Source organism: Castor canadensis, chromosome 1 (assembly GCF_047511655.1).
Source record: "Castor canadensis chromosome 1, mCasCan1.hap1v2, whole genome shotgun sequence".
NCBI lineage: Eukaryota > Metazoa > Chordata > Mammalia > Rodentia > Castoridae > Castor > Castor canadensis.
Genome location: NC_133386.1, coordinates 182,284,085 through 182,311,509, shown reverse-complemented (window position 1 = coordinate 182,311,509; position 27,425 = coordinate 182,284,085). Strand labels below are relative to the sequence as shown.

Below are 27,425 nucleotides of genomic sequence, written 5' to 3'. Positions count from 1 at the left end.
GGCATATAATTGTGTAAATATTAGGATTTTTTTGCCTATATACCTAGCTGATTTAAGATTGCTCATATCGGCTGGGCACTGGTGGCCCATGCCTGTATCCTAGCTATTCAGGAAGCAGAAGAGGGCAGGATCATACTGTGAGGTCACCCAGGGCAAAATGAAAGTACCCAACACAAAAAAAAGGGTTGGTGGAGTGACTCAAGCGGTAGAGAGCCTGCCTAGCAAGCGTGAGGCCCTGAGTTCAAACCCCAGTACTGCCATCAGTGTTTCACACCTGTAATCCTAGCTACCTTGGGAGGCTGAAAGCTGAAGAATGGAGGTTTGAGGCCAGCCCATCTCCAAAATAACCACAGGAAAATGGAATGGAGGCATGGCTGGTAGAGCACCTGCTTTGCAAGTGGGAAGCCCTCAGCTCTGATCCCATTCCCACCCACCCATGAAAAAATACGAAGTGATGCTGTATTTTTATTTTTACTATTACTATGTAGGATTTGAACTCAGGGCTTGTACTGATCCACATGTCCAGCACTTCCAAAATGTATTCTGAATTTCTCTACTCATCATCTCTTACATTGCTATCACCCTGGTCCAAATTCTTGTCATTTCCTTGCCTAAAATCCTCTGATTGCTAATTGGTACTCACTTGTCTCTCCCTTGTTAGCTCCAGCCACACAGGTTATATTTCTGGTCCTGTACATGTTACACTTACCTGCCTGGTTCCTTGGTACTTTTTTTTCCCTCTTGCTTTGGATTTTTATTTTTTTATTTTTTTACCTACCTCTTAAGGCTTCTGCCTCAAGATGCCAGTCTTAATTCAAATGTCATCTCAAAGAGGCATTTTTGGTCACCCTAGATTCAAAATCTGAGGACTTTTTTCCCTCAATGGCTTTCCATTTTCTCTCTCTCTCCTTTTTTTTTTTTTGAGGGAGGGTGCTATATTGGAATTTTACCTCAGGGCTTGGAGCTTGCAAGGCAAGCTCTCTATCACTTGAGCCATACCCCAGCCCTCCTTTTTGCTTTGGTTGTTTTTTGAGATAGAGCCTTCCTTTATGCCCTTGCCATCCTGGACACAAGCCTCCGGATCTCTACCTCCCAAGCTGCTAGGATTACAGGTGTGAGGTACCACCTGGTTTGTTTCCCATATTTTCTTCCTAGCATTTGTCAGTATTTGAGAGTGTTTTTAATACTTAGTTACATCCAATAATCACATAAGCTTCTTAAGGGTAGAAATAGTTTTGTTTCCTATAGTAACCTCAGTGCCTAGAACAGTGCATAGTATATGTTCAGTAAATCTTCTGTGTTTAGCTATCATTTGCTGGTTTTGTGTTCTAACCCCTTCTTAAGTGGTCCTTTTTTTGAGGGGTGGGGGGCACAGGGGTTTTTTAATCTTAGGGCTTTGTGCTTGCAAAACAGGCACTCAACCACTTGAGCTACACCTCCAGTCCGTTTTGCTCTGGTTATTTTGGAGGTGGATTTTTGACCAGGGTGGCCTCAAAATCGATCCAATCTCAGCCTCCCAAGTAGCTCAGATTACAGGCATGAACTACCATTGCCCGGCCTTAAGTGTTCTTTATTGGGAATGTTAGGGAAATGGAATCCAGCTTCTAGTCAGAGCTTAAAATGATGAGGTTCTTAAACTCATTACCTTATTTTGATTGTCTAAGAACTGTGATTGGCAAAGTAAAGGAGCATTTGGTCCTGTTAGCCTAAGAACTGTGCATTTAATAATTCACCTTTTCCTGAAGCATTGAGGACATTTTTTCCTTTCACTGTTCTAGTCAACCAAGAACCTGACCTGGGCTGACTCTAAGATTATAAAACACTGAACTCAGTATTTGTTGAGCCAAGGACTTGGGAGTCAAGCTCTGATACTATCTGAAGGCAAAGCCTGAATTCAAATTCTGCTTTGGCTACTGACTCATCTAGTGAACCTAGATGAATTTCTTAGTTTCTTCTGGTTTTGTTTTTATTTCTCTGGTGAGTAATCCCATCTGTCATGGGGCTTGGGAAGATTCCTGGGTTAATGTTGTCAAAGCTTTTATAATACGATTGCCCTAGTTCCAGGGGTTTTCTGAGAAGAATTGGGGGCACTGTGGTGCTCCTAAGAGAAGAGTTGGACTCTTTCCTAAAAGTTGTGCAGAAGACCAAAAGATGTGATCTTTCATGATTTGAAATCAACTTTAATTTAGCCTTCTAATATTGTTGGTAGATGAAAGGTTATGTTGTTGCCAAAGCCATTAGGTCTTATTTGTCTAAGCCAGAGCTGCTTTCAGTCCCCATTTCTGGGGTTAAGCTGTTTTTGTCTCTGAAATTCTTCTATCAAAAGCTACTCTTTTCTTTTTGCTTGCAAGTAGAAACTCTCTTGCTTTTTTTGTGTACTTAAGGGTAGACTTCTTGGTGTCATTGATTCTTTTGATACCTTAGGACCTTTTGGAGCTTCAATTTTTTGTTGGTTCTGTAGCTTCCTCCTTGTTCTACCTTGAGTTTCCAGGAGTCCTTGTGTTCTTGGCACACCATTTTTCTCAGAATAATTTCCAGATAAAACTTCAGTTCTTTTTTTTCTTCATCTTTCTGAGGTAAGTGGGAGTGAGGAAGATCGTTACTCTCAAATTTGGATCTTCCGGCTTTCTATTTCCAGTTTTAATCACACTTTGTTTTGAGCACAAGCTTTCCTGTGTTTCAGATGTTAGGCGACATCATTGTGAGCTACTTTAGGAATCACTCTAGTAAGCAGAATCTATAGCAGAAAAACTGGTGTTTCACCCTATCTCACAATCCCCACCTTTATTATAGCTAATTAGAATTCAGTTTGTATCTTCAAAGCATTTTGTAAGGTTATTAGCTCATTTGTGATGTACCCTATAGAGGTTTGCCTTATACTGAGTTTATATATAAAAAGCATTGGATTGGGGACAGATAGGAGAAGAAAAAAAAGGTTGCATTGTTTGCTTGATTTTTGGTGATTTAGGGCTTGCAACCTTTGTACCAGATTTCTTTTTCTTTTTCCTTTTTTTTTTTCTGTATTGAGGTTTGAACTCAGGGCTTCATACTTGCTAGGTAGACACTCTACCTGCACTGCCCCTGGCCCCCACCCCCAACCTTTTTTTTTTTTTAGTGTGTGGAGGAACAGTGAATCGCTATAAGCCCATGCTAGCCTCAAACTTTTTTTGTGTGTGGTTCTGGGGCTTAAACTCGGGGCCTACACCTTGAGTGACTCCACCAGCTCCCCACCCCCCTTTTTTTAATGGGATTTTTTCAGATAGGATCTTAAGAACTATTTGCCTGGGCTCGCTTCAAACTGTGATCCTCCTAATTTCTGCCTCCTGAGCAGCAAGTATTACAGGCATGAGCCACTGACTGGTGTCCGGCTTTTTTTTTTTTTCTTTTTTTGGGACTGGGGACTAAACTTTCTAGCTTGCTTGACAGGCACTCTACCATTTGAACCAAACCCCCAACAATTTCTGCTTTAGTTATTTTCCAAATAAGGTTTCATATTTTTGCCTGGGCATTAGTGCCTGTAGGGCCTGGAGTGCTATCCTCCCAATTTTAGCCTCTAGAGGAGCTGGGATTACAGAGGTGAGGAACCATGCCTCTGTATGGTTTTTGGTTGAGATGCGGTCTTGCTAACTGTTTGCCTGGGCTAGCCTTAAATCACTGTCCTCCTGATCTCAGCCTCCCTAATAGTTGTGATTCCAGGCATGTGCCACTACTCCCAGCTGTACCATGTCATGATTTAATATTACCTCCTACTTTTACTTTTTAGATGCATCTGAATTGTGTTAGAACAGAAATGCTATTTCTTGTGTACAGAAAACTTGAAGGCTCTATTAGCAATTTTTTCTGGGTTTTTGGCTTCTTATAAAGGAACTGTGTATAATTTTTATTTATTGGTCTAGGTCTGTCCAGTTATTTGCTTTCATTTTGTACATGACTGGTTAGAGGTACCATCTGATTCTGCTTTATAACTAATGTAGTATCCTTTGCATTCATTCTTTCAGAACTGTAGGTCCCAGATGTCCTTGTATCAACTGCCAGCCATTCCTTGTGTATTCCTACTATTGCTGGTTCCTCACTTGGCTTTTATTTTGAACAGTAGCAATCCTGCTTTGACATTTTTGTTTGTTTGTTTTTTTGACCATACTAGGTTTGAATTTAAGGTTCCACACCTGTTAGGCAGGTGCTTTACTACTTGAGTCACTCCACCAGCCCTGCCAGCCCTTTTTTGTATGGATTATTTTTGAGATGGGGTCTTCAGAATATTTGCCTAGCCTGGCTTTGAACCTCAGTCCTCTTGATCTCTTCCTCCTGTGTAGCTAGGATCACAAGTGTGAGCCACTGAAGCTTCTTACCTCTTAATCTTCTTTACCCATTAAATCAGAACACTGTTGTTACTGTCTTTACTGACCTTCCTTCCTCCACTGCAGAATCAGTGGAGAACTCAGGGAATAAGTTGAGACAAAATTTTTATATCTATTATTCTCAAGTTTGAAAGGTATAATATCTCATGTTACCATCTCTGCTGTTAATCTATCTACTGCTTCTATACACATATATATATACCTTTATACATATAAAGGTAAAAAACACTTTGTTGCCATCTTTGAGGTATGTTTTTAAAATTTTAATTTTCTTCCCTGTAGTATAATTGATGGGTTTGTCTTTTTTTTTTTTTTTTTTTGGTAGGACTGGGGGTTTGAACTCAGGGCTTCATACTTGCATAGCAGGTTCTCTACTGCTTGAGCTACACCTCCAGTCCATTTTGCTCTGGTTATTTTGGAGATGGGATCTCTCGAACTATTTGCAGCCAGTTTTGTTTTTTTTTAAAAGATATTTGAAGTCAGACATGATGATGGCCCATTTGTAATCTCAGCACTTGGGAGGTTGAGGCAGGAGGATTTCAAATTCAAGGCCAGCCTGGGCTTGGTTGAGATGAGGTCTTGTTAATTTAACCCTATCTTTAAAAAAAAAAAAAAAAAAAGGGCGGACCCTTACACCTGTTATTCTGACTACTTAGGAGGCAGAGACCAGAAGGATTGAGGTTTGAAGCCAGCCCCTGGCAAATAGTTCAGGAGACCCTATCTATCTCGAAAGTACCCAACACAAAAGACTGGTGGACTGGGTTGAAGGCTAGTATGGCCTGTAATCCTAGCTACTTGGAAGGAAGGGTCAGATAGTGGGTTCGAGGCCAGCCTGGGCAAATACTTCACAAGACATCATCTCCCAAATAACCAGATCAAAATAGACTGGAGGTGTGGCTCAAGTGATAGAGTGTCTGAGCCTTAAGTTCAAAACCCGGTCCCACAAAAAAAAATTTAAAAAACGTATTTGACTCACCGAAATTGAAGTTTTGAGCTTAAATTCATTAGCACCGTCCCATAATTGACATCATTTCTTAAAATCTAAATGTTAACTGTTGGAGTTTTTGGTTCCTTTGGGTTTTTGTCATAACTTTGGATAGACATACATAGGTATACTCTATTCTGTTCTAAGTACCCTGTTAGGAGCTATTTTTTCCTTTTATATGTCATGATACTTACTTTATTAATTTTTTGGTTGATTTTTTTTGGGAAGGGTTGGGACTGGGATTTGGATTTAGGGCTTTGTGCTTGTAGAGCATGTGCTCTACTCCTTGAGCCACACCTCCTGTCCCTTTTGTTAAGGTTATTTTGAAGATAGGGTCTTGAAAACTATTTGCCTGGGCTGGCCTCAAACTGTGATCCTCTGATCTCAGCTTTCCAAGCAACTAGGATTACAGGGAGGAGCCACTAGCACCTGTCTTGTTAGGAACTACTGCAGACATGTGCCTTCACAGAATTTATAATCTAGTGAGGAAAAAATCTTAACAAGGAACTGCATGTGTGATAAAAATTAAAAATTAAGTTTGAGATACCTTTTGTTAGCTAAATTTAATTTCATATTTTCAGGAAAAAAATTTTTTGAGTATTGAGCAGATTTTCTGTAGAAAATTTGATGTATTTATTAGAACTGGACATCAGGTAGTGTTTTAGTTATTGCTATACAAAAACTCAATTAAAAATTTGTGGCTTAAAATAGTGATTTAGTGTTTCTCAAAATTCTGTGGGTTAGGAATTGGGCAGGCCAAGCATTGAAATTATAATAATGAGCAATTTTCTTACGGGAAATTTTTTAATGTAGATGGTAACCTTATAATGTATGGTACTGTTAATAGTTACATTTTATGGATGAGGAAACTAAGGTACAGGAAGGTTAAATAATTATTCCAAGACATCAAGAAACCTTCATATACCAAGAAAATGGAGCCACGTGTTGTGGGATACACCTGTTATCCTAGTCCTGGGGAAGCTGAGGCTGGAGGATTACAAGTTGAAGGCCAGCCTGGGTTGCATAGACCTTGTTTCAAAAAAAAAAAAAAGAAAAGAAAGAAGGAAAGAAGAATTAGTTATAGAATCTATGGTTTTGTAAAGGCTAGGCAGGTATGCACTGAATTATACGCCGAGCTCTGGAGCTGGTATTTAATCCGATAGTCTGATTGCAGGGTTTATATATACATGACTATCCTGTCTCCAATTAGAAATTATGAACTAGAAAAGAATAATAAATATTACTTATTTTCCATCTAGATTTTTTTTTTTTTTGTCGGTACTGGGGTTTGAACTCGGCCTCACCCTTGTTAGGCAGGTGTTCTACATCTGAGTCATGCTCCAGACCTCCATCTAGATTTAATGACAGTGTTTTGTCATATACTAAAATGTCCTTTAGTAATCTACAGACAGTAGAAACAATTCATGGTAATAGTTGAAGTTTTTCTTCTTTCAGGTATGTTTAGCTTTAGAATTTGTTGACTTGTTTACAGTGGTGTTTTGCTCAAAATTCTCTGTTCTCTAAGTTTAGTGATAGTTAGGCAAGAGATATATGGAGGCAGGTATGGTTTCTGGTTTTGGTATTTACATTTTGAACTTGGGTTCTTCTGTATAGTGTCATTTGAATTATCCTGCAGTGCCCTGTAAGAAAGTTCTATTAATGAATGCAATTCAGACTTGGAGTGTGGGTCAAGTGGGAGCCTGCTTGCCTAGTATGCTAGGTGCCCTGGGTTTAATCTCCAGTAATGCAAAAACAGAAAACAATAAAACAAAACAACCCCTCCGCCAAACAAAACAAATAAACCCAGTGTTCCAGTATAGAAAATCTTATGTGTAGAAAACTCCAGCCACGTGGAATTTTTAGATTACTGGGCCGTTTTTAGGCCTCTAATTGAAGGCATGACATTTTGTAATTCATTTTCCACTTGTTGAGAGAACTTTACTTATGCAGCTGATCTTAGGTTTATTTAAAGGACTTTTTAAATTTACTTATGCGGTTCCTATGCCTTGTGCATTGTAAGCACTTTACCACATCCAGTCCCAGGAGTATTTGTTTTTTCTTTTTGAGATACAATCTGGTTGTTTAGCCCAGACTTACCATCCTCTTTCCTCCAGCTCTCAAGGTTTCTTTTTTTGTTTGGTGGGACTGGGGTTTGAACTCCAGACTTTGTGCTTGCAAAGCAGGCGCTCTACCACTTTACTGTTTGAGCCACACTTCCTGTCAATTTTGTGCTTGTTATTTTGGAAATGGGATCTTATGAACTATTCCATACTGACTGGCCTCAAACCAGGATCCTCCTGGTCTCAGCCTCCCGAGTAGCTAGGATTATGGGCGTGAGTTACCAGTGTCTGGCAGAAATCTTTTTTTTTTCCCTGCATAAGAAAACTTGTTTTTTCTTCCTTTTTAAAAAGGAGTAATGAAAAGCACACTTGACTGGTACTTCCTTCTCAGCCATAGGCCTGTCTGACCTCAGTGTTACTTAGCTCCTTTTATTTATAAGGGACTCAGTAAAATCTCTTGCAGGTGGCTATTAAGAGCATATCAGGACTGGAGGTGTGGCTCAAGTAGTAGCGCTCCTGCCTAGCAAGCACAAAGCCCTATGTTCATCTCCATCCCCCCCCACCCCCAAAAAATAGGAGATAAGTCCCTTGTCCTTTTACAACAACACCATTTTTTTTTTTTAGACAAAAGAGACAGGTTATTTTAGTCTCTCGACTGAATTTAGTGTCTTTAAGAATTTAGTAATCCTGAGCTTTAGCTTTTTTTTTTTTTTTAAAGTTGTCTTGATATTCTTATTTGTAACTGTTTCCTCTTCCTTTTGAATCCTGTAGGAACCTAAGGTTTCATCAGTTTTCTTTACTTTGTATGTATGTGTGTACATTGGCTCTGGAGATCAAACCCAGGGCTTGCACATGCTAGGTAACTGTCCTATACTGAGCTACATCTCCAGCCTTGTTCTTTGATTTTGGTTTTGAGACAGTCTGTCTTTGTAGCCAGGCTGGCCTCAAACTTGAGACTTGAAGCCAGGCGCTGGTGGCTCATGCCTGTAATCCTAGCTACTCAGGAGGCAGAGATCAGGAGGATCACTGTTTGAAGCCAGCCCAGGCAAATAGTTCGCGAGACCCTATCTTGAAAAACTCATCACAAAAAAGGGTTGGTGGAGTGACTCAAGATGAAGGCTCTAAAGGTTCAATCCCCAGTTATACACACACACACACACACACACACACACACACACACACACACACACAAAAAAATAAAACCCTTGAGACTTGAGATCCTTCTGCATCAGCCTCCCAGGTGCTGGGATCATACATGTGGGTGTCACAGTTTTCTGAATCATACAATGTTTATCACCTATGTTTTTCTTTTCAGGTAATGCAGTGTGAACTCAGGGATTCACACTTGCTAGGCAGGGTGCTACTACTTGAACACTCTTCTTGACTTATAGGATGTCAGAGGGTTAGGGTTTTTTTATTTGTTTGTTTGTTTGTTTTAAAGAATGGGACTGCTGCTATTTCCACCACTCATTGTAAAATTGTAAATGTTTTTAACGCAGTTCCTTGAAAATACTTTTATATTACACTGTTAGAACAAAAGACTTTAAAAGTCTTTCTTCTGAACTTCTCTATATTAGGTTAAAAAAATAACTGCTAGGAACTATACTTCTGACATTTCATTGATTAGTAATAATTCACTTATGTCGTAGTTTGACCAAAGGGCAACCTGGGACAGGTTCACATTTAGATTTTGGCCCTAATCCATGAGTTTTGAGGGTCAGCAAGAAGATTATTTCCTTCCATTATTCATCCTTAGCCTATTCAGATTGGCCTGCAGTTCTGTGTTGAGAGTTCCACTGTGTGGATATTTATATTGTTCAATAATGGAGGAGTGGGGAGCTGGGGAATGTGCTTAGCAACTGTCAGGTTGTGGGTTCAAGTCCCAACACCAAAACAAAACAAAATAAATATGATGAGAACGATATCATGAGGATACAGCCTAAAATTTGTTCCTTTAATTCTTTGTAGAGAATTGTGACTGTATGAGACTAGAAACTTGGGAGCTGTCTTACTGTGGAATCTTTCTGACTTTTTACATTTTAGTACTCTAGGGAGAAAACTCCTTCAGTGTAGGCTATAGATATTTTTCCTTCTGTCTGTTTTGAATGCATCTAGTTGTATACTTTAGATTGCAGCTTTTTGAGAAATGTAAGGAGCCAATTATATATTATTTGGCTTCTTACAATAAGCAGTTAATGCTTTTAAAATTTAAAAAGCAAAAACAGAAATAGAAAGCTGCTTTTACAAATTACGAAATTGCCTATAATCCTACCATGTAAAGACTTTCATTTTTTTTGGTAGTACTGTCATTTGAACTGAGGGTCTTTTGCTTGCTTGGCAAGTGATCTACAACTTGAGCCACTTCTTCAGCCCAACCATGTGTTTTTATTTAAAAAATTTTTTTTGTGATGCTGGGAATTGAACCCAGGGCCTCATCAATGCTAGGGAAGTACTCTACCAGTAAGCCACCACTCCAGCCCTAGTATTTCTTCTGTATCATTTTTCTCCAAGATTAAAAAAAAGTTATTATTACTATTATTTGAGAGTCATAGTAGTCTTATGTTGCCCAGACTGGGCTCCAACTCCTGGGTGCAAGTGGTCTTCCTGCCTCTGCTTTCTGGGTGTTAGACTACGGTTACACGCCACGGTGCCCTGGCTAAACAAGATATTTAAAAATCAATCAATCCTTATCTATCTACTTACCTATCTACCTATGTACCTATGTACCTACCTACCTACCTACCTACCTACTTTGCAGTTGTGGGGATTAAATCTAGGGACTCATGCATGCTAGACAAGAGTACTATCACTGTGCTACATATCCAACCCCATGTTTTGCTTTGTAAGGTAGGTTTTTAGGCATTTTCACTAGCAGGAAAATTCTTCCTGCCTGATGAAAGAATAATAACTTAAGAAAAACTACTTAAGAGAATGACCTGTTCTTTAGCTATAAAGTAGAGCCAAAGAAGATATGAGAGGATGAAATATTTTTGAAAGAAAAATTCTGGAAGAATGGCCTTTTCAGAGAAGCTGTCATTAAACAGGAAATGAATACTTTGCCCTTTGAGCTAGAATTGTATTTGCAGTGGGAAACTTTTCAGGGTGCAGAATAGGTAAGCATTCTTTGACATTATTCTCCATTCCTTAGATTTCCATGAGGACAACTGACAGGAACCTGAATGGCTTCATTTTAGCTGCTTCAGTGTGTGGAGCTATTTGTTGCTCCTTCATTTCTTGTTCCTGGTGTGACAGTGGCTACGGAGCACCATGAAGGTTGTCCCAGAGAAGAATGCTGTCCGGATACTCTGGGGACGAGAACGGGGTACTCGGGCCATGGGAGCTCAGCGCCTTCTGCAGGAGCTGGTGGAAGATAAAACCCGGTGGATGAAATGGGAAGGCAAGGTAAGAAAATGGATGTTTAAAAATTTTTTAAGTTGGTTTTTATTTTTAATTTTTATTTTATTTTTGAATTAGCATACATATATAATATGAGAGTATTTCATTATGGTAAGTCCATACCTGCATATGGTATACTTTGAATAAGCTTACCCCCTCCATTATATATTACCCCCCTTTTTTCAAACAGTGCTTTATTATGCTATCTTCATATGTATATATGAAGTGCATTTTGATCCTCTTCATCCCTCAGAATCCTTTTCTTGAAAATAGATATTTATGAGGATTATTTATATTAATAGGATTTATGGGGATGACTATAATGGAACTTTAGGCAGAGATTTGGGGTATAATTTTAATTTATCTTGTATGTGAGAATTGATATATCTAGAATGGGAAGTTGGTTTATAAATTTAATAGTTAGGGCTAGAAATATCTGTGTCCTTTAGAGCTAGACATTTTTCCTAAAGGTAATTAAGATTTTTCTTTCTCAATTTGTAACTTGATCATTGTCTCTAGCTTTTTAGCCTCTACCATGATGACTAATCTAAAATGGTTCATGTACTTTTGAGATAGAGTAAGCCATAGTTTATAAATAATGTATTTTAACTTTATTTATTTTTTTGTCTCTCAGAGAGTAGAATTGCCTGATAGTCCTCGCTCTACCTTCTTACTGGCCTTCAGCCCAGACAGGTACCTAGTACTTATCTGTAATTTAACCTTAGGTTTGTGATAGCATTGCTTTCTATTTGGATTAGCTTCATCTTCCAAGTTAATCCCTAGAGGCTCTCTGAAGTTCTGTGTAAACAGAGCTTTGCTGGTGTTCCAGAAGAGGAAAGAAAGTAGATGAACAGTGCTAACCAGAAAAATAATAGGAATAGTCAAGGAAACCATGAACAGCAAGGATCAGAACTTGAAAGTTTTTCAGTAACAGTCCCTTTGCCTTAATAATATAGACTACCAATGTCATGATGGCTTTCCTTTCTAGAAAGATTTTCTCTGAAGTTAATATGTATCATTTGGGCACAGCATGGAGAAGCTAGAAACTTTTAAAGATCAGAATATTTTTGTTGTGTGTAGATATGCTGCCTAATGTGCAAGGCTTAATTTCTTCCATGCTGGGATGGGGAATAGTATCAATTTTCTGTGTTGTCCAAAGCTGGTAGTTTGTTACCCTTGCACATGCTCTTAATTTACTCCTACTCCCTGATTCCCTAGGACTCTTTTGGCCTCCACCCACGTGAACCACAATATATATATTACGGAGGTGAAGACTGGCAAGTGTGTTCATTCTCTGATTGGACACCGTCGTACTCCCTGGTGTGTTACTTTTCATCCCACCATCTCGGGCCTTATTGCTTCTGGCTGCCTAGATGGGGAGGTTAGGATTTGGGATTTACATGTAAGTATTTTCCTAGGCTGCTCTTTTCTTTGGTATTCTAAATACAGAGACTTATTTACCACTAGGTTCTTAATTCTGGAAGAGAAACTAGGACTTCATCTGAGTAGTCATTGTTCACTTAATTGGTAGGAAGTCTAGTTTATAGTCCTCCCTTCTAAAATGAACACCCTATTTTGCTTTCCTTCCACTTACCCATTGTGACAGTATACGAGGCTCTAAGGTGTGTTCAGGATGGATTTCTATTGTCGTAGAGCAAAGATTGTATTACACTCTGATTGTGATCATCAGCAAGATGCTTCTTGTCCTTTAAACTGTCTAGTGGGTTATTCTGTACCACATTGTGCACTAAGCTGGAGTTTTAGAAGGCTTCAGAAACAGGAATTGGGCAAAGACTTGCTGCTTGTAGATTGTAAATGACTTGAAGAATTGAGCTGACAATAGTATTTGTTCAATAAATTAGTGGCACTGTCAAATTTCTGACCTTGTACATTGTTTTACACAGTATGTTTTTTAACTAGGCCCTATAAGTAGTCATTTTATCTTAAATGGAATGTTCTTAAATTTGATTCCCAGTCTATTGGCAGTTTACAACCTGAGAATATTTGTAATTGGTTCATTTGCAGGGTGGCAGTGAAAGCTGGTTCACAGATAGCAATAATGCCATTGCCTCTCTGGCTTTCCACCCTACGGCTCAGCTACTTCTGATTGCCACTGCCAATGAGATCCACTTCTGGGATTGGAGTCGACGAGAGCCCTTTGCTGTGGTGAAAACAGCCAGTGAGATGGAACGTGTCCGGTGAGTGCTGTTCCCCACCAGCGATGTCTAGCACTGCGCTGACATGACAGAAAACATTTACACTGCTGTCACCTCAGGAGGCAGGTTGTTATCCCTGCTTCAGGCAGTTGTTAGTCTTGCTCAAGGCAACTTATTATCACCTTAGCTGGTTAGCCAGGAAGCAGCAGTTTATTTCAGCCATCCTTTATTGGTTTCATTTTCTGGTTATTAGATAGAATCTTTAAGTTCAGAGACTAAAGAGTTCTTTAGTCTGAGTTTGGGATTGTCCTTCTTTGGGAAATCTGAAAAGAAGTTTGGGTGATCGTTTCTTTTCTTTTTGTGTGTGTGTGTGTGTGTGTGTGTGTGTGTGTGTGATGTATTTCAGATAGCTAGGTGGTTGATTGTTCACCATTGATTGTTTACCAAACTGGAAGATAGAGGTGTAAGCATGTATTGTATCAGATCTGCTAATTGATACTTATTAAATCTTTAAGATCAAAATATACTCAGTGACTGCTGAGGGTGGAGATACACACCTGTGATCCCAGCACTCTGGTGGCTGAGGCAGGAGGATCTTGAGTTCATATCCAGCCTGGGATACAGAGGGAGCTTAAGGTCATCCTGGACTAGTTATCAAGACCCTGTCTTAAAAACAATAGCAGTGCCAGGCACCAGTGGCTCATACTTGTTATCCTAGCTACTCAGGAGGCAGAGATCAGGAGGATTGCACTTTGAAGCCAGCCTGGGCAAATAGTTTTATGAGACCCTATCTTGAAAAAGGCCTTCACAAAACAAAAAGTGGTTCAAGGTGTAGGCTTTAGGTTCAAGCCCCAGTACCCCAAAAAAACCCAAAACAAAAGAAAACAACAGTAGCAACAACAAAAATCCCTAAAGAACAACAAAAAACACATATGGTGGGCTATGCATGTAGCTCAGTGATAGAGCTCTTGCCTAACATACATGCAGCCGAGTTAGCTTCCCAGCACTGCAAAAACAAAAATACACACTTACTTTAATTAAAGTTGATGCATTGTCTTCTTTTAATCCTTTGGTATTGTAGTTGGATATAGGCTAATTTTCTAGTTTCAGCTATGTCACTTGATGCTGAGACTTCATTATCACCAGAATGCATACTTTTTGCCAGTGTAGCTGCTGTGTGTAGGAAGAATTGAACCTGTTTTAGGGTATGAGTGCATTCTATGTTTTACCATTCCCTATGCTCTTATAGCTAGGAGCAGGTGTGTACTTAATGTAGTTGCTTCCTGTGATGCAAACTTAGGTGTTTTCTCAAAAGTGGAATTATTATTTTTGTAATATGTATTTCTTTACCTTGGCAAGAATTATTGAATCTTATTATTATTATTGTTATTATTATCATTATTTTATTATTTTTGGAGGCAGGGTTTCGCTATGTATCCTAGGCTAGCCTGTGAGTGCTGGAATTATAGGCATGCACCATCATGCCCAGTTTAAGCCTTATTATTTTAATCTCTTTGGAAGTCTTAAAAGGCTAGGAATGGTGATGCACATCTTTTATCCCAGCACTAGGAGACTGAGGCTAGAATTTTGAGTTCTAGGCTAGACTGGGCTAGCAAGACCTGTCTTAAAACAATAACAACAAAAACCCCCCAAAAAAAGTTTTGAAAAGTTTTTGAAAGCATGAAATGGTAATCCCACAATTATCAGTAACAATTTCTATAAACTTGAACATAGGTTTTCTTTTTTCTGTTAACATAATCTCTCTAAGTGTGTCTATCTCTTTCTTCTGTGTTTTCAGTCTGGTGAGGTTTGATCCACTTGGACATTATTTACTCACAGCAATTGTTAACCCCTCTAATCAGCAGGTAAGAGTCCAGTAGTTCCAATTCCATCTGAACTGCGAATTATTTTCTAAACTAGAGCTTTAATTCTGATTATATTGAATTTTAATGTTTAATACCCAAGTCTTTCCAGTCAAGATTTAAACTAGCTTCTGGTTTTGTAGCCAAAGTTACAACCATAATCTTGACAGGAGATTCAATTTTGAATGCCTTGAGTGATCACCTTATTAGAAGTTACCCTTGTCACCAGGCAGTGTTAGATGGCTTGTTGTTTATGTCCTTCTAGGTGGTTAACATTTTGTTTCCCTTCACTGCTTCCATGTCAGGAAAATGTATTTTGTAAAAAATTGACTTGCCATATATACTCATTCAGATATGTTGCTAAGTGGGAGTGAGTCAAGCGCTCTACCATTTGAGCCATGCCCCCAGCCCGCTAAGTGGGAGTGAATAATTTAATATCATATGATGATTCTGAGTAAGACGCTAGCTTTTCACGGGTAGAGTATTGTTGCCTATCTAAAACGGTGGTTCTCTTTGGAGGATTATCAGTTGTTGTTCCTATTTTACTTGGATGTTCTATCTAACTGCTTTACTCTGCCCCTTGCCACCTGCTGGTTCATGTTGCAGGGTGATGATGAACCAGAAATCCCTATAGATGGAACAGAATTATCCCACTACCGCCAGCGTGCCCTTCTGCAATCACAGCCAGTTCGCCGGACACCTCTCCTCCACAATTTCCTGCACATGCTGTCCTCCCGCTCCTCTGGCATCCAGGTGGGAGAGCAAAGCACGGTGCAAGATTCTGCTACCCCCTCACCCCCACCGCCTCCCCCTCAGCCCTCCATGGAGCGCCCCAGGACTTCCGCTTACATCAGGCTCCGACAGCGGGTCAGTTACCCTACCACAGTTGAGTGCTGCCAGCACCCTGGGATCCTGTGCCTTTGCAGCCGCTGCGCTGGCACTCGAGTTCCTTCCCTCTTGCCACACCAGGACAGTGTTCCCCCTGCTTCTGCCAGAGCTACTACCCCTTCCTTTTCTTTTGTACAGACCGAGCCCTTCCACCCCTCGGAGCAGGCTTCATCAACGCAGCAGGACCAGGGCCTCCTGAACCGGCCGTCTGCCTTCAGTACGGTCCAGAGCAGCACTGCTGGCAACACGCTCCGCAACCTCAGTCTGGGTCCCACTCGTCGCTCTTTGGGAGGCCCTCTGTCTAGCCACCCTTCTAGGTATCACCGAGAGCTAGCTCCGGGGCTGACAGGATCTGAGTGGACCCGGACAGTACTCAGTCTGAACTCGCGCTCTGAGGCAGAATCCATGCCTCCACCCAGGACCAGTGCTTCTTCAGTGAGTTTGCTGTCTGTGCTGAGACAGCAGGAAGGTGGCTCTCAGGCCTCTGTGTACACTTCAGCCACAGAAGGGAGGGGTTTTCCAGCATCAGGGCTGGCACCTGAGTCAGATGGAGGAGGGAATGGTTCTGGTCAAAACAACTCTGGCAGCATTCGCCATGAGCTTCAGTGTGACCTGAGACGGTTCTTTTTGGAGTATGACCGGCTGCAGGAGCTGGATCAGAGCCTGAGTGGTGAAGCTCCCCAGACCCAACAGGCCCAAGAAATGCTCAACAATAACATTGAATCTGAGCGGCCAGGCCCTTCTCACCAGCCCACCCCACACAGCAGTGAGAATAACTCCAACCTGTCCCGGGGCCACCTCAATCGCTGCCGTGCTTGCCACAATCTCCTGACCTTCAACAATGATACTCTGCGCTGGGAAAGAACCACACCTAACTACTCATCTGGTGAGGCTAGCTCCTCCTGGCAGGTCCCCAGCACTTTTGAGGGCATGCCATCAAGTGGCAATCAGTTACCACCTCTTGAGCGGACTGAGGGCCAAACACCCAGCTCCAGCAGGCTGGAGTTGAGCAGCTCTGCTAGTCCACAGGAGGAGAGAACTGTGGGGGTGGCCTTTAACCAGGAGACAGGCCACTGGGAAAGAATTTATACCCAGTCCAGCAGATCTGGAACTGTATCACAGGAGGCCTTACATCAGGATATGCCTGAAGAAAGCTCTGAAGAAGATTCCTTGAGGAGGTAAGCAGTTGCTTTCCTGTCTTCTGTATCCCTTCTTCTTCTCCTCATATCTCTTCCTTTAGTCCTATAGATGTTGTGGCTGAATCTGAAGTGTCTGGGGCCCATGTATCTGGTTCTGAACTCCTCCCCTTGCATTTTCTTGGAAAATTCTGCTCTGGTGACAGAGATAGGATTGGTTGTAGTGATGTGATTCAATTGCTATGCTAGCTCGATTTTTGGCTAAACCCAAGGCTCTGACTAGCCTTGAAAGGAAAGTGTAGATTGAGTTAAAGAGGTATTAGGCATGAGATAAAACCATTGGCTTTCTCTGCCCTGCTTTTTGACTTTCTTGAAAGATTGTATGTGTAGGACTAGTTAGGGTGAGATAGGAAAGTAGTGAATGAGAACCCCTCCTGGTTCAGATTTGTATATTATACTGGCTTTTCTTTGATTGTGTTGCTTTGAACAACTGTGTTCACCTCCTCATCCTTACCTCTTGGAACATGGCAACATGACAAAGGGCAAAGAATGATATATATTGTACATATATATGTACACCAAGGGAAGTTCAGTTTGTTTTTTTTTTAAACAGAATTTTGGACAGCACCTTAGTTGCTCAATTAGTTCTTTGCTGTGGAGAAAACGGAGGGAGGGAAAAAAGATTCTTTGTTTTGGGATTATTATTATTTTTTAAACATACAGGTTTTTGAACAGGACTTTAGTTGCTCAGTTAAGATTCTATGTTGTGTGGCTTTTTTTGTGTTGGTGATTAAACCCAGGGCTTTGTGTATGCTAAGCACACTGTCACTGAACTGTCACTGAACCAGCCCAAAGATCTTTGAATGGATCTACCAGATGGTCATTCACCTGGGGTGGAGAAAAAAGAATTCATTGAAGGAAGACCTTTCCATACTCTATTGGGCATCCCAGCCAACGCTTTCATGAAACAAATAGAGTGGGTGTAGTTGATTGCCCACTACATGTTCCATATATGGCTATTTGCACATCTATTTTGATTTATTAGGGACCTCTTTCTGTAATTTTTGTAAAGGTCAAATCTAGCATAATCACCACCTTCCAGAATATGTCTCTTGGATCCAAACAGCATATTGCTCTGCATTAGATCCTCTGTTGAAGCAACTGAAATTTCTCTGACATAAGCTAACAAGGGTGGAAATACGGATTGTGCACAGAATGTACTCGTTATTTTAGGAGGATGTTTTAGGCAGTCAATCAACATTAGCTGAATGGTTACAATTTTTCAGCACTGTACTAGGTGGTAGCAAGGCACTGTGCCCTCTGGAGTATATGGTGTTATTGTGGAGCAAGATATATTTACATGACATTTATCAAAAAAGTAAATGATCAGGTATGTCCTTTGGATGGTACTGATGCTAAATGTAGTGGAAACAAAAAAATTAAAATTAAGAGGTGGTCTGACTTTAGAGAAGGGGAAGTGTTATGAAACAAGGCTTTATAAAACCCAGTATTGGATGGTGGGTGAGACTTGGAGAGGGACAGACAGTACTGGTGTTAGAACTCAGGCCTCACACCTACTAGGCAGGCACTCTTAACCTGAGCCACTCCGCCATCCATTTTTTGTGTTGGGTATTTTTGAGATAGGGTCTGAATTTGAACCTTGATCTTCCTAAGTAACTAGGATTATAGGCGTGAGCTCCTGGCGTCTGGCTTATTTTCCTCTTTTAGCTTTTTATCTTATTATTCAGCTTCATATAAAGCTTAGTTTTTATCTTCATATAAAAATTAAGATGAAAGTATAATAAATTAATTTCCATATACCTAACACCTGACTTCAAAAATCATCAATGCTGGCCCGGTGCCGGTGGCTCACACCTGCAGTCCTAGTTATCTGGGAGGCTGAGATCAGGAGGATTGAGGTTCAAGGCCAGCCCAGGCAAATAGTTCTTGAGATCCCATTTCCAAAATAACCAGAGCAAAATGGACTGGAGGTGTGGCACAAGCAATAGAGGGCCTGCTTTGCAAGTATGTGCAAAGCCCTGAGTTCAAACCTCAGTCCCACCAAAACCAAAAAAATCATCAAGACTTGACCTTTCATTTGCATCTCCTATCTACTACCCTAACCCAGAGATAACATAATTCTATCTATGCATACTTCACTGTGTTTCTCTAGATCAGGGTTGTTCAATGACTTTCTGAAATGATGCTTACGTTCTGCATCTATGCTGTCCAATATAGTAGCCAGTAGCCGCATGTGACTGTTGAACAATTGAAATGCTGCTATTAGGATCTGAGGAACTAAATTTAATTTTAAAAAATTGTATTAGTTTAAATGTAAATAGCCACATGTAATTAGTAGCTACCAAAATAAACACCTAAAACACTCTTCAGTTTTTTCTTGGTTTTATTTTTGATGTACTGGGGTTTGAACTCAGGTCCTCATGCTTGCGAGGAAGGCATCCTACCCCTTGAGCCACTCTGCTAGCCCTAATCATCATTTCTTAAGTTAAAACTTAGGTAGTAAGATTGTACCAAAAACTTTTGCTTAAAATTTTTTTCTTATGATGGTAAAATATAGTTTGTGTTGTGGTTTAAATAAAGTTTAAGCATTGGAAATATATATTGTAAGACCGGGAGTGCAGCTTAGTGGTAGAGTGCTTGCCTAGCATACTCAGCCCTGAATTCTACTCTAAGCACTTAAAAAAAAAAAAAAAGTATATTGTAGAAAGTAAAATCTCTTCTCATCTTGTGATAAATAATTTTATATTTATGTTTTTTCTTTTAAGAATACAAATAACACATATTTCTCATTGTAAAGTAGTGTATTATTAGTTTTTTCCTTGGTCGTACTGGGCTTGAACTTCTCACTTGCTAGGCAGGCACTCTACTGTTTGAGCCATGCCTCCAGCCCAATATAGTAATTTATGGAGTCACTTGCAAAGCAGGTGCTCTACCGCTTGAACCACACCTCCAGTCCATTTTGGTCTGTTTATTTTGGAGATGGGTCTTGGGAACTATTTGCCTATGCTGACCTCAAACTGCTATCCTCCCGATCTCGGTCTTCCAAGTAGCTAGGATCATAGATGTGAACCACCAGTGCCCAGCTGGAGTCACCTTAAAATGTGCTAGGATATGGTGTACCATGAAGGCTGACAGGTGACTACAAAATGTGGTATATTGTAAAATATTCTAAGTGCACACATAAATTGGATGACTACATAGTGGTGTAAATCATGAATGCAAAGTGGTGCTAATCATCATCTTTCTTCTAAAGGTACTGCTAGTCTCTAAATGATGAGTCAGCCCTTGCTTTTATTTTTCCAGTAGATGTCACTGTTGGGCTACTGCTGCTAGGCTAGGATGCCAGGGAGGAAGAGGTGTCTTTACTGTTTGAGTAGGTGGTTGAATCTTACAACAAAGCCTGTTCTTGTAGGTGACTATTGTTACTAAGTGAGTAGAGTTCACAAAAGGTGATTGTACTTGAAGGGAGTGGGTTTTGTTCTTTGGCCCTGTAGTGGGAGATAGGCTAGGAGGTATGTTTTGATCCCGTGGTGCTGCAGGGATAATTAATAGTTTGTGCAAATAGTAAGATTATTAATAAGCACACACTTTTGTATTTTAGTAGAGCTCTGTGCTGTGAAGTAGTAATAACTAGCCCACAGTTTGTCTTCTTTTGTCTGTGGGCAGCAGAGAGTGAGCTGTATTTGTAGTCTGACTCGAGATTACATCTTGGGTAATGGATCTTTTGCTTCACTACCAGAAACTTCTTTTCTGGTCGGGGAGCACAGATTTCAGAATGAGATCAGGGTATTGTAGCTCCTTGCTGTAGGAGACCCTTTGCCTTTAAAGGCTTGTAGGAAAATTATTTAAATGGTCTCTTAAAATAAGAGGGAATCTAAGTAATTCAGCCTCTGTCTGTCTGTCGTCTGTCTTGTTTTGTTTTTTTAAGTGTTAGGAATCCATCCCAGGGCCTCAGGGCTTCATACATGCTAGGTAAATGTTCTACCACTGAGCTATGCTTCCAGCCCAAGTCTCTTTTTGTATAGGTAAGAAAACTTAGAGGAAGTAATTTTTAAAAGAGGTATTTGTAGCAGAGTGAGATTCAAAATACTGGGTCCTGAAGAGGGCATCCTTTTCTCCACTTTTTGTGCTTTTGTACAGTACTTTTCATGCTTTTGTATAGTACTTTTCTGCATTAAAACTACTTTTGCTTATGTATATCATCACCTGAAGGAACTCTTTCTTCAGTGAACATTCAGGGTAAGAAATTGGAGGTTTAGGATGGGGGAATAGGTCAAGTGGTAGAGTGCCTGCCTAGCAAGTATGAGGCTCTGAGGTCAAATTCCAGTACCACAAAAAAAAAAAAAAAGAAGAAGAAAGAAATTGGAGGTCTGACATAATTTTTAATTCTTATTTCTGGGTAGAAATGTAGTCAGTACAATATTTCTAGGGGAAACGCTGTTGTAATTATTTATTCGTAGTACTGCATCGATGAGCCTTATAAAGTAATCCCAGTTACAGATGTTCACTGTTAAAACCCCAACAACTGAGAGATCAAAATTTGGTCTAAATTTCCCCCACCTGAATAGTTCCTGCAGTCCTTTTCCAGATATTCAGTGTATTTTGAGAATTAATATCTTTTGATCTTTATTCTTCCTTGATGATACATGACTACCCAGCAAAGTATGTTGATGACCATAGCATTACAATTTGACTTAAAACATCCATAGTTAGATACACTTCTGAGGAAAGAGATTGAGGAAGACTATAGAAAGTGGAGAGATCTCCCATGCTCATGGATTGGTAGAATCAACATAGTAAAAATGTCGATACTCCCCAAAGTAATCTACATGTTTAATGCAATTCCCATCAAAATTCCAATGACATTCATTAAAGAGATTGAAAAATCTACTGTTAAATTTATATGGAAACACAAGAGGCCACGAATAGCCAAGGCTGACTTCAAACTATATTACAAAGCAATAACAATAAAAACAGCATGGTACTGGCACAAAAACAGACATGAAGACCAGTGGAACAGAATAGAGGATCCAGATATGAAGCCACACAACTGTGAGCAACTTATCTTTGACAAAGGAGCTAAAAATATACGATGGAGAAATAGCAGCCTCTTCAACAAAAACTGCTGGGAAAACTGGTTAGCAGTCTGCAAAGAACTGAAACTATATCCATGTATATCACCCTATACCAAGATTAACTCAAAATGGATCAAGGATCTTAATATCAGACCCCAAACTCTTAAGTTGATACAAGAAAGAGTAGGAAATACTCTGGAGTTAGTAGGTATAGGTAAGAACTTTCTCAATGAAACCCCAGCAGCACAGCAACTAAGAGATAGCATAGATAAATGGGACCTCATAAAACTAAAAAGCTTCTGTTCATCAAAAGAAATGGCCTCTAAACTGAAGAGAACACCCACAGAGTGGGAGAAAATATTTGCCAATTATACATCAGACAAAGGACTGATAACCAGAATATACAGGGAACTTAAAAAACTAAATTCTCCCAAAACTAATGAACCAATAAAGAAATGGGCATGTGCACTAAACAGAACTTTCTCAAAAGAAGAAATTCAAATGGCCAGAAAACACATGAAAAAATGCTCACCATCTCTAGCAATAAAGGAAATGCAAATTAAAACCACACTAAGATTCCACCTCACCCCTGTTAGAATAGCCATCATCAGCAACACCACCACCAACAGGTGTTGGCGAGGATGCGGGGAAAAAGGAACCCTCTTACACTGTTGGTGGGAATGTAGACTAGTACAACCACTCTGGAAAAAAATTTGGAGGCTACTTAAAAAGCTAGACATCGATCTACCATTTGATCCAGCAATACCACTCTTGGGGATATACCCAAAAGACTGTTACTCCAGAGGCACCTGCACATCCATGTTTATTGCGGCACTATTCACAATAGCCAAGTTATGGAAACAGCCAAGATGCCCCAGCACTGACGAATGGATTAAGAAAATGTGGTATCTATACACAATGGAATTTTATGCAGCCATGAAGAAGAACGAAATGTTATCATTCGCTGGTAAATGGATGGAATTGGAGAACATCATTCTGAGTGAGGTTAGCCTGGCCCAAAAGACCAAAAATCGTATGCTCTCCCTCATATGTGGACATTAGATCAAGGGCAAACACAACAAGGGGATTGGACTATGAGCACATGATAAAAGCGAGAACACACAAGGGAGGGGTGAGGAAAGGTAAGACACCTAAAAAACTAGCTAGCATTTGTTGCCCTTAATGCAGAGAAACTAAAGCAGATACCTTAAAGCAACTGAGGCCAATAGGAAAAGGGGACCAGGAACTAGAGAAAAGGTTAGATCAAAAAGAATTAACCTAGAAGGTAACACCCACGCACAGGAAATCAATGTGAGTCAATGCCCTGTATAGCTATCCTTATCTCAACCAGCAAAACCCCTTGTTCCTTCCTATTATTGCTTATACTCTCTCTACAACAAAATTAGAGATAAGGGCAAAATAGTTTCTGCTGGGTATTGAGGGGGGGGAGCGGGAGGGGGTGGAGTGGGTGGTAAGGGAGGGGGTGGGGGCAGGGGGGAGAAATGAACCAAGCCTTGTATGCACATATGAATAATAAAAGATAAAAAAAAAGATGCACATCAAAAAAAAAAAATCCATAGTTAGAATTAGATACCCTCATTGAATTTCCACATTTCTTAGACTTTTGCAAGGGAATTGCTTTTACATTTGGCACAGTCTGAAACTTCTTTCTGTGGGCCACCAAAGTTATTTGATTCCATAACTCTAGTCACATGGAAATTCTCCACAGAGCCCTCAGCCCAGACACCATTGCTGGAAGGAAATAAATGGGTTTGTATGCAGGGCTGGTCCTATGTCCAAAAGATGGAGAAGGCAATCAAGAAATTAGGAAAGCACCAGTCTTCTTGCCCTGGCTAGTTAGAGAGGGACTGAGCTTTGTAGTTTTTCTGTGCTGCTGACTTAACTGTGTCTAAAGGGTATGTATGTGTGTGTGTGTGTGTGTGTGTGTGTATATACATATATATATATATATATATATATGTATATATATATATATAATTCCTTTCAGCTTCTTTGGATTGGGAGCATACGCAATTTGTTATTTAAAATCTAGCATAGCTTTCTTTTCAGAAACCTCCCCAGCCCGTTTTGGGTTTTGGTTTTTTTTTTTTGAGGTAGGGTCTCCCGAACTATTTGCTTTGGCCTGGCGTTGAACTGCAATCCCCCTGATCTCTGCTTCCTGAGTAACTAGGATTATAGGCATGAGCCACTAACGCCCAGCACTAGATGCTGTTTTATACTGTCGCACTGGTGACAGAAAACTATTTGTTTACCTTTCGTCAGTGGGCACCCCAAAGGTAATGATTATGTCTATTTGCCTGCTATACCTTGAATACTTCATGGCACAGAGTAGTTGCTCAGTAAATATTAATTGAATTGAGTTAATGGAATTGAAATTGTATTCCTTATAATTTAGTATGAGGTACTAATCCTGTTTTTCCTTTTAAGTAAAAAAGATAAAAAGGCCCATTATTATATGATATTCTTTAGTCTTACAGGGAGTAACTACTTGTTGAATAAATGAAGTGGCCTTATCTAGAGCTTTATTTGGAGATAGTTCTGTAACTCAGTTTGCTCTTCTGATGTTTCACTGTGGTGCCATGTTCTTAACTGGCGAATTGGTTGTTATGAAGCTTGTAAGAAGGCTCTGGCATTGGGCCAGGGCCTTTTATATTGGCCATCCACTGACAGCTCAGGACCTGCACCTTCATTGAGTCCCCTGGGTGTCACACAGTTTCCCAATAGACCATTTTGTTGGTATTAACTGTGATGTCTCAGTCATATTATCTCTGCTAGTCAATGCTCTGGTATTTTTTTTTCCTCCTTAAAGACATGTCTGCAGTCTCAACAAAGGTGTACTTGATACAGTCCAAATTAGATATGAATAATCAAAATTAAATGTGTGAAAGTTCTGGTTCCCATTGGAACTTATTTTCTTTTAGTTTTTGTGGAAGACTTTCACTGAATTTGCTTATAAGTAGCTTGTTCAGGATTTCAGAAAGCATATCCTTCAACTCTTTTTGGAAGGACATTCTGAGCATCATTTAAAATTTTTTTTTTCCTTGTGCTAGGGATCTAACCTAAGACCTCTGACTGCTAGGCAAACAGTGTGCCACTGACCTATACTCCCAGCCCTTCATTTTTAATTTTGAAATGATTTTAGGTTCTTTTCTCTTATGGTGGACAGAATCCTTATAATAAGAGAGTTTTGCTTTATCTCTAATAATGCAAGATGTGACTAGTTGCCCCTAAAAGACCTGGTAGAATTGTTGTCTTTGGTATTCATGATACAACAAACCCTTACAAACTTTTTCATTCTTCTTTCTCAGATGTTTAGCATTGTTTAGGGACAAAGACTGGAGAAGAATCCTCAACCAAGAGAATTTCATTTGTGGCATGGATATATCATTACTTGTTTTTTTTCTGGGGAAAGAGAGAACCAGCTGTTGGTAAATTTCAAAAAGGGAGTAAAAATCTGTGGTAGAATTAAACAGCTTAGTTTACAGGAAAGCTGGGGGAAGGTAAATTAGAGCTTGGATGGTGAGCTGAGGAGTATGTATAGGGGCTGCCCATGTGTGACTCTGGCTCTTATTATAAACCTGAGAGTTGACTTGTAAAATGAGTTCTCTGTGATTGATTATTCATTTACTCATTCAGTTAACAGATATTTGCTAATTATATACTGTGTGCCAGATATTATTTAAGTGTAAACATTAACTTCTCTTTCTAATGTGAGAAAGACAATAAGTAAATACCTAGTATGCTAGATAGTGACAAATTCTGTGAAAAAAAGAGAAATGCTTTAATGTAGGGTCAAAGATTGCAGTTTGAAATAGAGTGATTAGAGAAAGTTTGATGAGATGACATTGGAGCAAAGACCTCAAGAAAATGTAAGAGCAAACCCTGTGGACACTGTGGGCAAGAGAATCCTTGATATGCATGCATTTAGTTAGCTGGTACAGTTGGAGCACAGCAAGGGATGGAGTGCTAGAAGGTGAAGGTGGAAAAGTGACAGGGTTGAGATTATGTAGGGTCTTTTAAACCACTTACGGGATTTTACCTTTTCCTCTGAGTGATGAGAGGCCATCAGATTGGCATGATCTTATGTTAGAGATCTTATGTTACTTATCATTATTATTATTATTATTAGGACGGTGCTGAAGATTGAACCCAGGACCTCACACATGCTAGGCAAGCAACTGAGATATGTTCCATCCCTACAGATCTTATATTATTTAAACGGTTCAGTGTCTGCCAGTTGAGGATAGACTGAGGAGGCTCTGTTAAGTGGGTAGCTTAAAGTTATGCCAATCTCACACACCTTTTAATTAATTTGTGTCTTGAGACTGTGGTGAAAAGTAAGAGGCCAGAGTCATTTTCCCTCAATCCCCAAATTGGAAGGTGTAGTATTTGAAACTATGAGGAAGGGAGAGCCTGAAAAATTTATACTGAAGAAGGGATCATAAATGAAATGAAATGGCTGGGTTTTGCTGCTACAAAGCTAATGCAAATTTATCTGTAAAAAATAAACATTTTAGAAAGTTAATGATCTTTGTATAGCCACTGCTCAAAGATAACCACAGTTAACAATTTGTATGTGTTAACTCCAGAATTTTTTCTTTAAAAAAATTATCTTCTTGATAGGACTGGGGTTTGAACTCAGGGTTTCATGCTTGCAGAGCAGGTGTTTGCAAAAGAAGGGGTTCTACTGCTTGAGCCACACTGCCAGCTCATTTTGCTTTGGCTGTTTTGGAGGTGGCATCTTGGGAACTATTTGCTGGGACTGTCCTCACACCATAATCCTCCTAATCTCAGCTTTACAAGTATCTAGATTTATAGGTATGAGAAACTGGCACCTGGCTTAAATTTTTAAAATTAACATAAATTAATTGTGCAAATTAATTGTATACAATGATAAGTGTAAATATCACTGATATTTACATACACACATGTAATGTACTTTGATCAAATTCACTCCTCCAGAATTTTTTTCTATGCAAATAGAAACCCCGTTCCGCTGCCCCCCCCCACCGTCTTTTTTTTCCTTGGTACTGGGTTTTTGTCATCAAGAGTGGTTGGACAACCAACCCATTTCTTTCCTCAGCAATATGGGGATGAGGATAGAGTGGAAGTGTTGTTAATCTTTCTCACTTGCCCAATTAGGTTACTATTTTTTGGGGCACTATGTTGCTCAGCATGGCCTCAAACTTTTGATCCTTCTGCCTCAGCAGCCTTCTGAGTAGCTGGAATTACAGGTGTGAGCCTGGTCAGGTGGGTTTTTTTTTAAAATGTGGTGCTAGAGATTGAACCCAGGGCCTCTCAAATGTTAGGCAAATGCTCTACCACTTGAGCCATGCCCCCATCCCTTCTGTTTTTTATTTGCTTGTTTTTGAGATTTTTTTGATGGTTAAGAGCAGGTTTAAGCATTTATAAAGACTTTCTTGTTTCTTGTACTGTCTGCCCTAAAGCAGTTCTTCAATCTCACTTT

General features: G+C 39.8%; 1 protein-coding gene across 11 annotated transcripts in view; it reads left to right on the top strand.

Annotated features, from left to right (window-relative positions):
* LOC109692005 (muscarinic acetylcholine receptor M4) overlaps window positions 1-27,425 on the top strand; it is a 179,663-nt gene that overhangs the window by 17,971 nt on the left and 134,267 nt on the right. For 5 of the 11 annotated variants that reach the window (XM_074044712.1, XM_074044711.1, XM_074044717.1 and 2 more), the window contains exons 2-8: window positions 10,552-10,805; window positions 11,434-11,492; window positions 12,018-12,201; window positions 12,825-12,997; window positions 14,754-14,820; window positions 15,424-15,570; window positions 15,844-16,883. In XM_074044712.1, the coding sequence (XP_073900813.1) occupies window positions 10,671-10,805; window positions 11,434-11,492; window positions 12,018-12,201; window positions 12,825-12,997; window positions 14,754-14,820; window positions 15,424-15,570; window positions 15,844-16,883 (1,805 nt within the window). In that variant the 5' untranslated portion in view covers window positions 10,552-10,670. Of the gene's footprint in view, window positions 1-10,551; window positions 10,806-11,433; window positions 11,493-12,017; window positions 12,202-12,824; window positions 12,998-14,753; window positions 14,821-15,423; window positions 16,884-27,425 lie in introns of all 11 variants that reach the window. The other 6 variants (XM_074044710.1, XM_074044708.1, XM_074044707.1 and 3 more) reach the window with 2 other exon arrangements.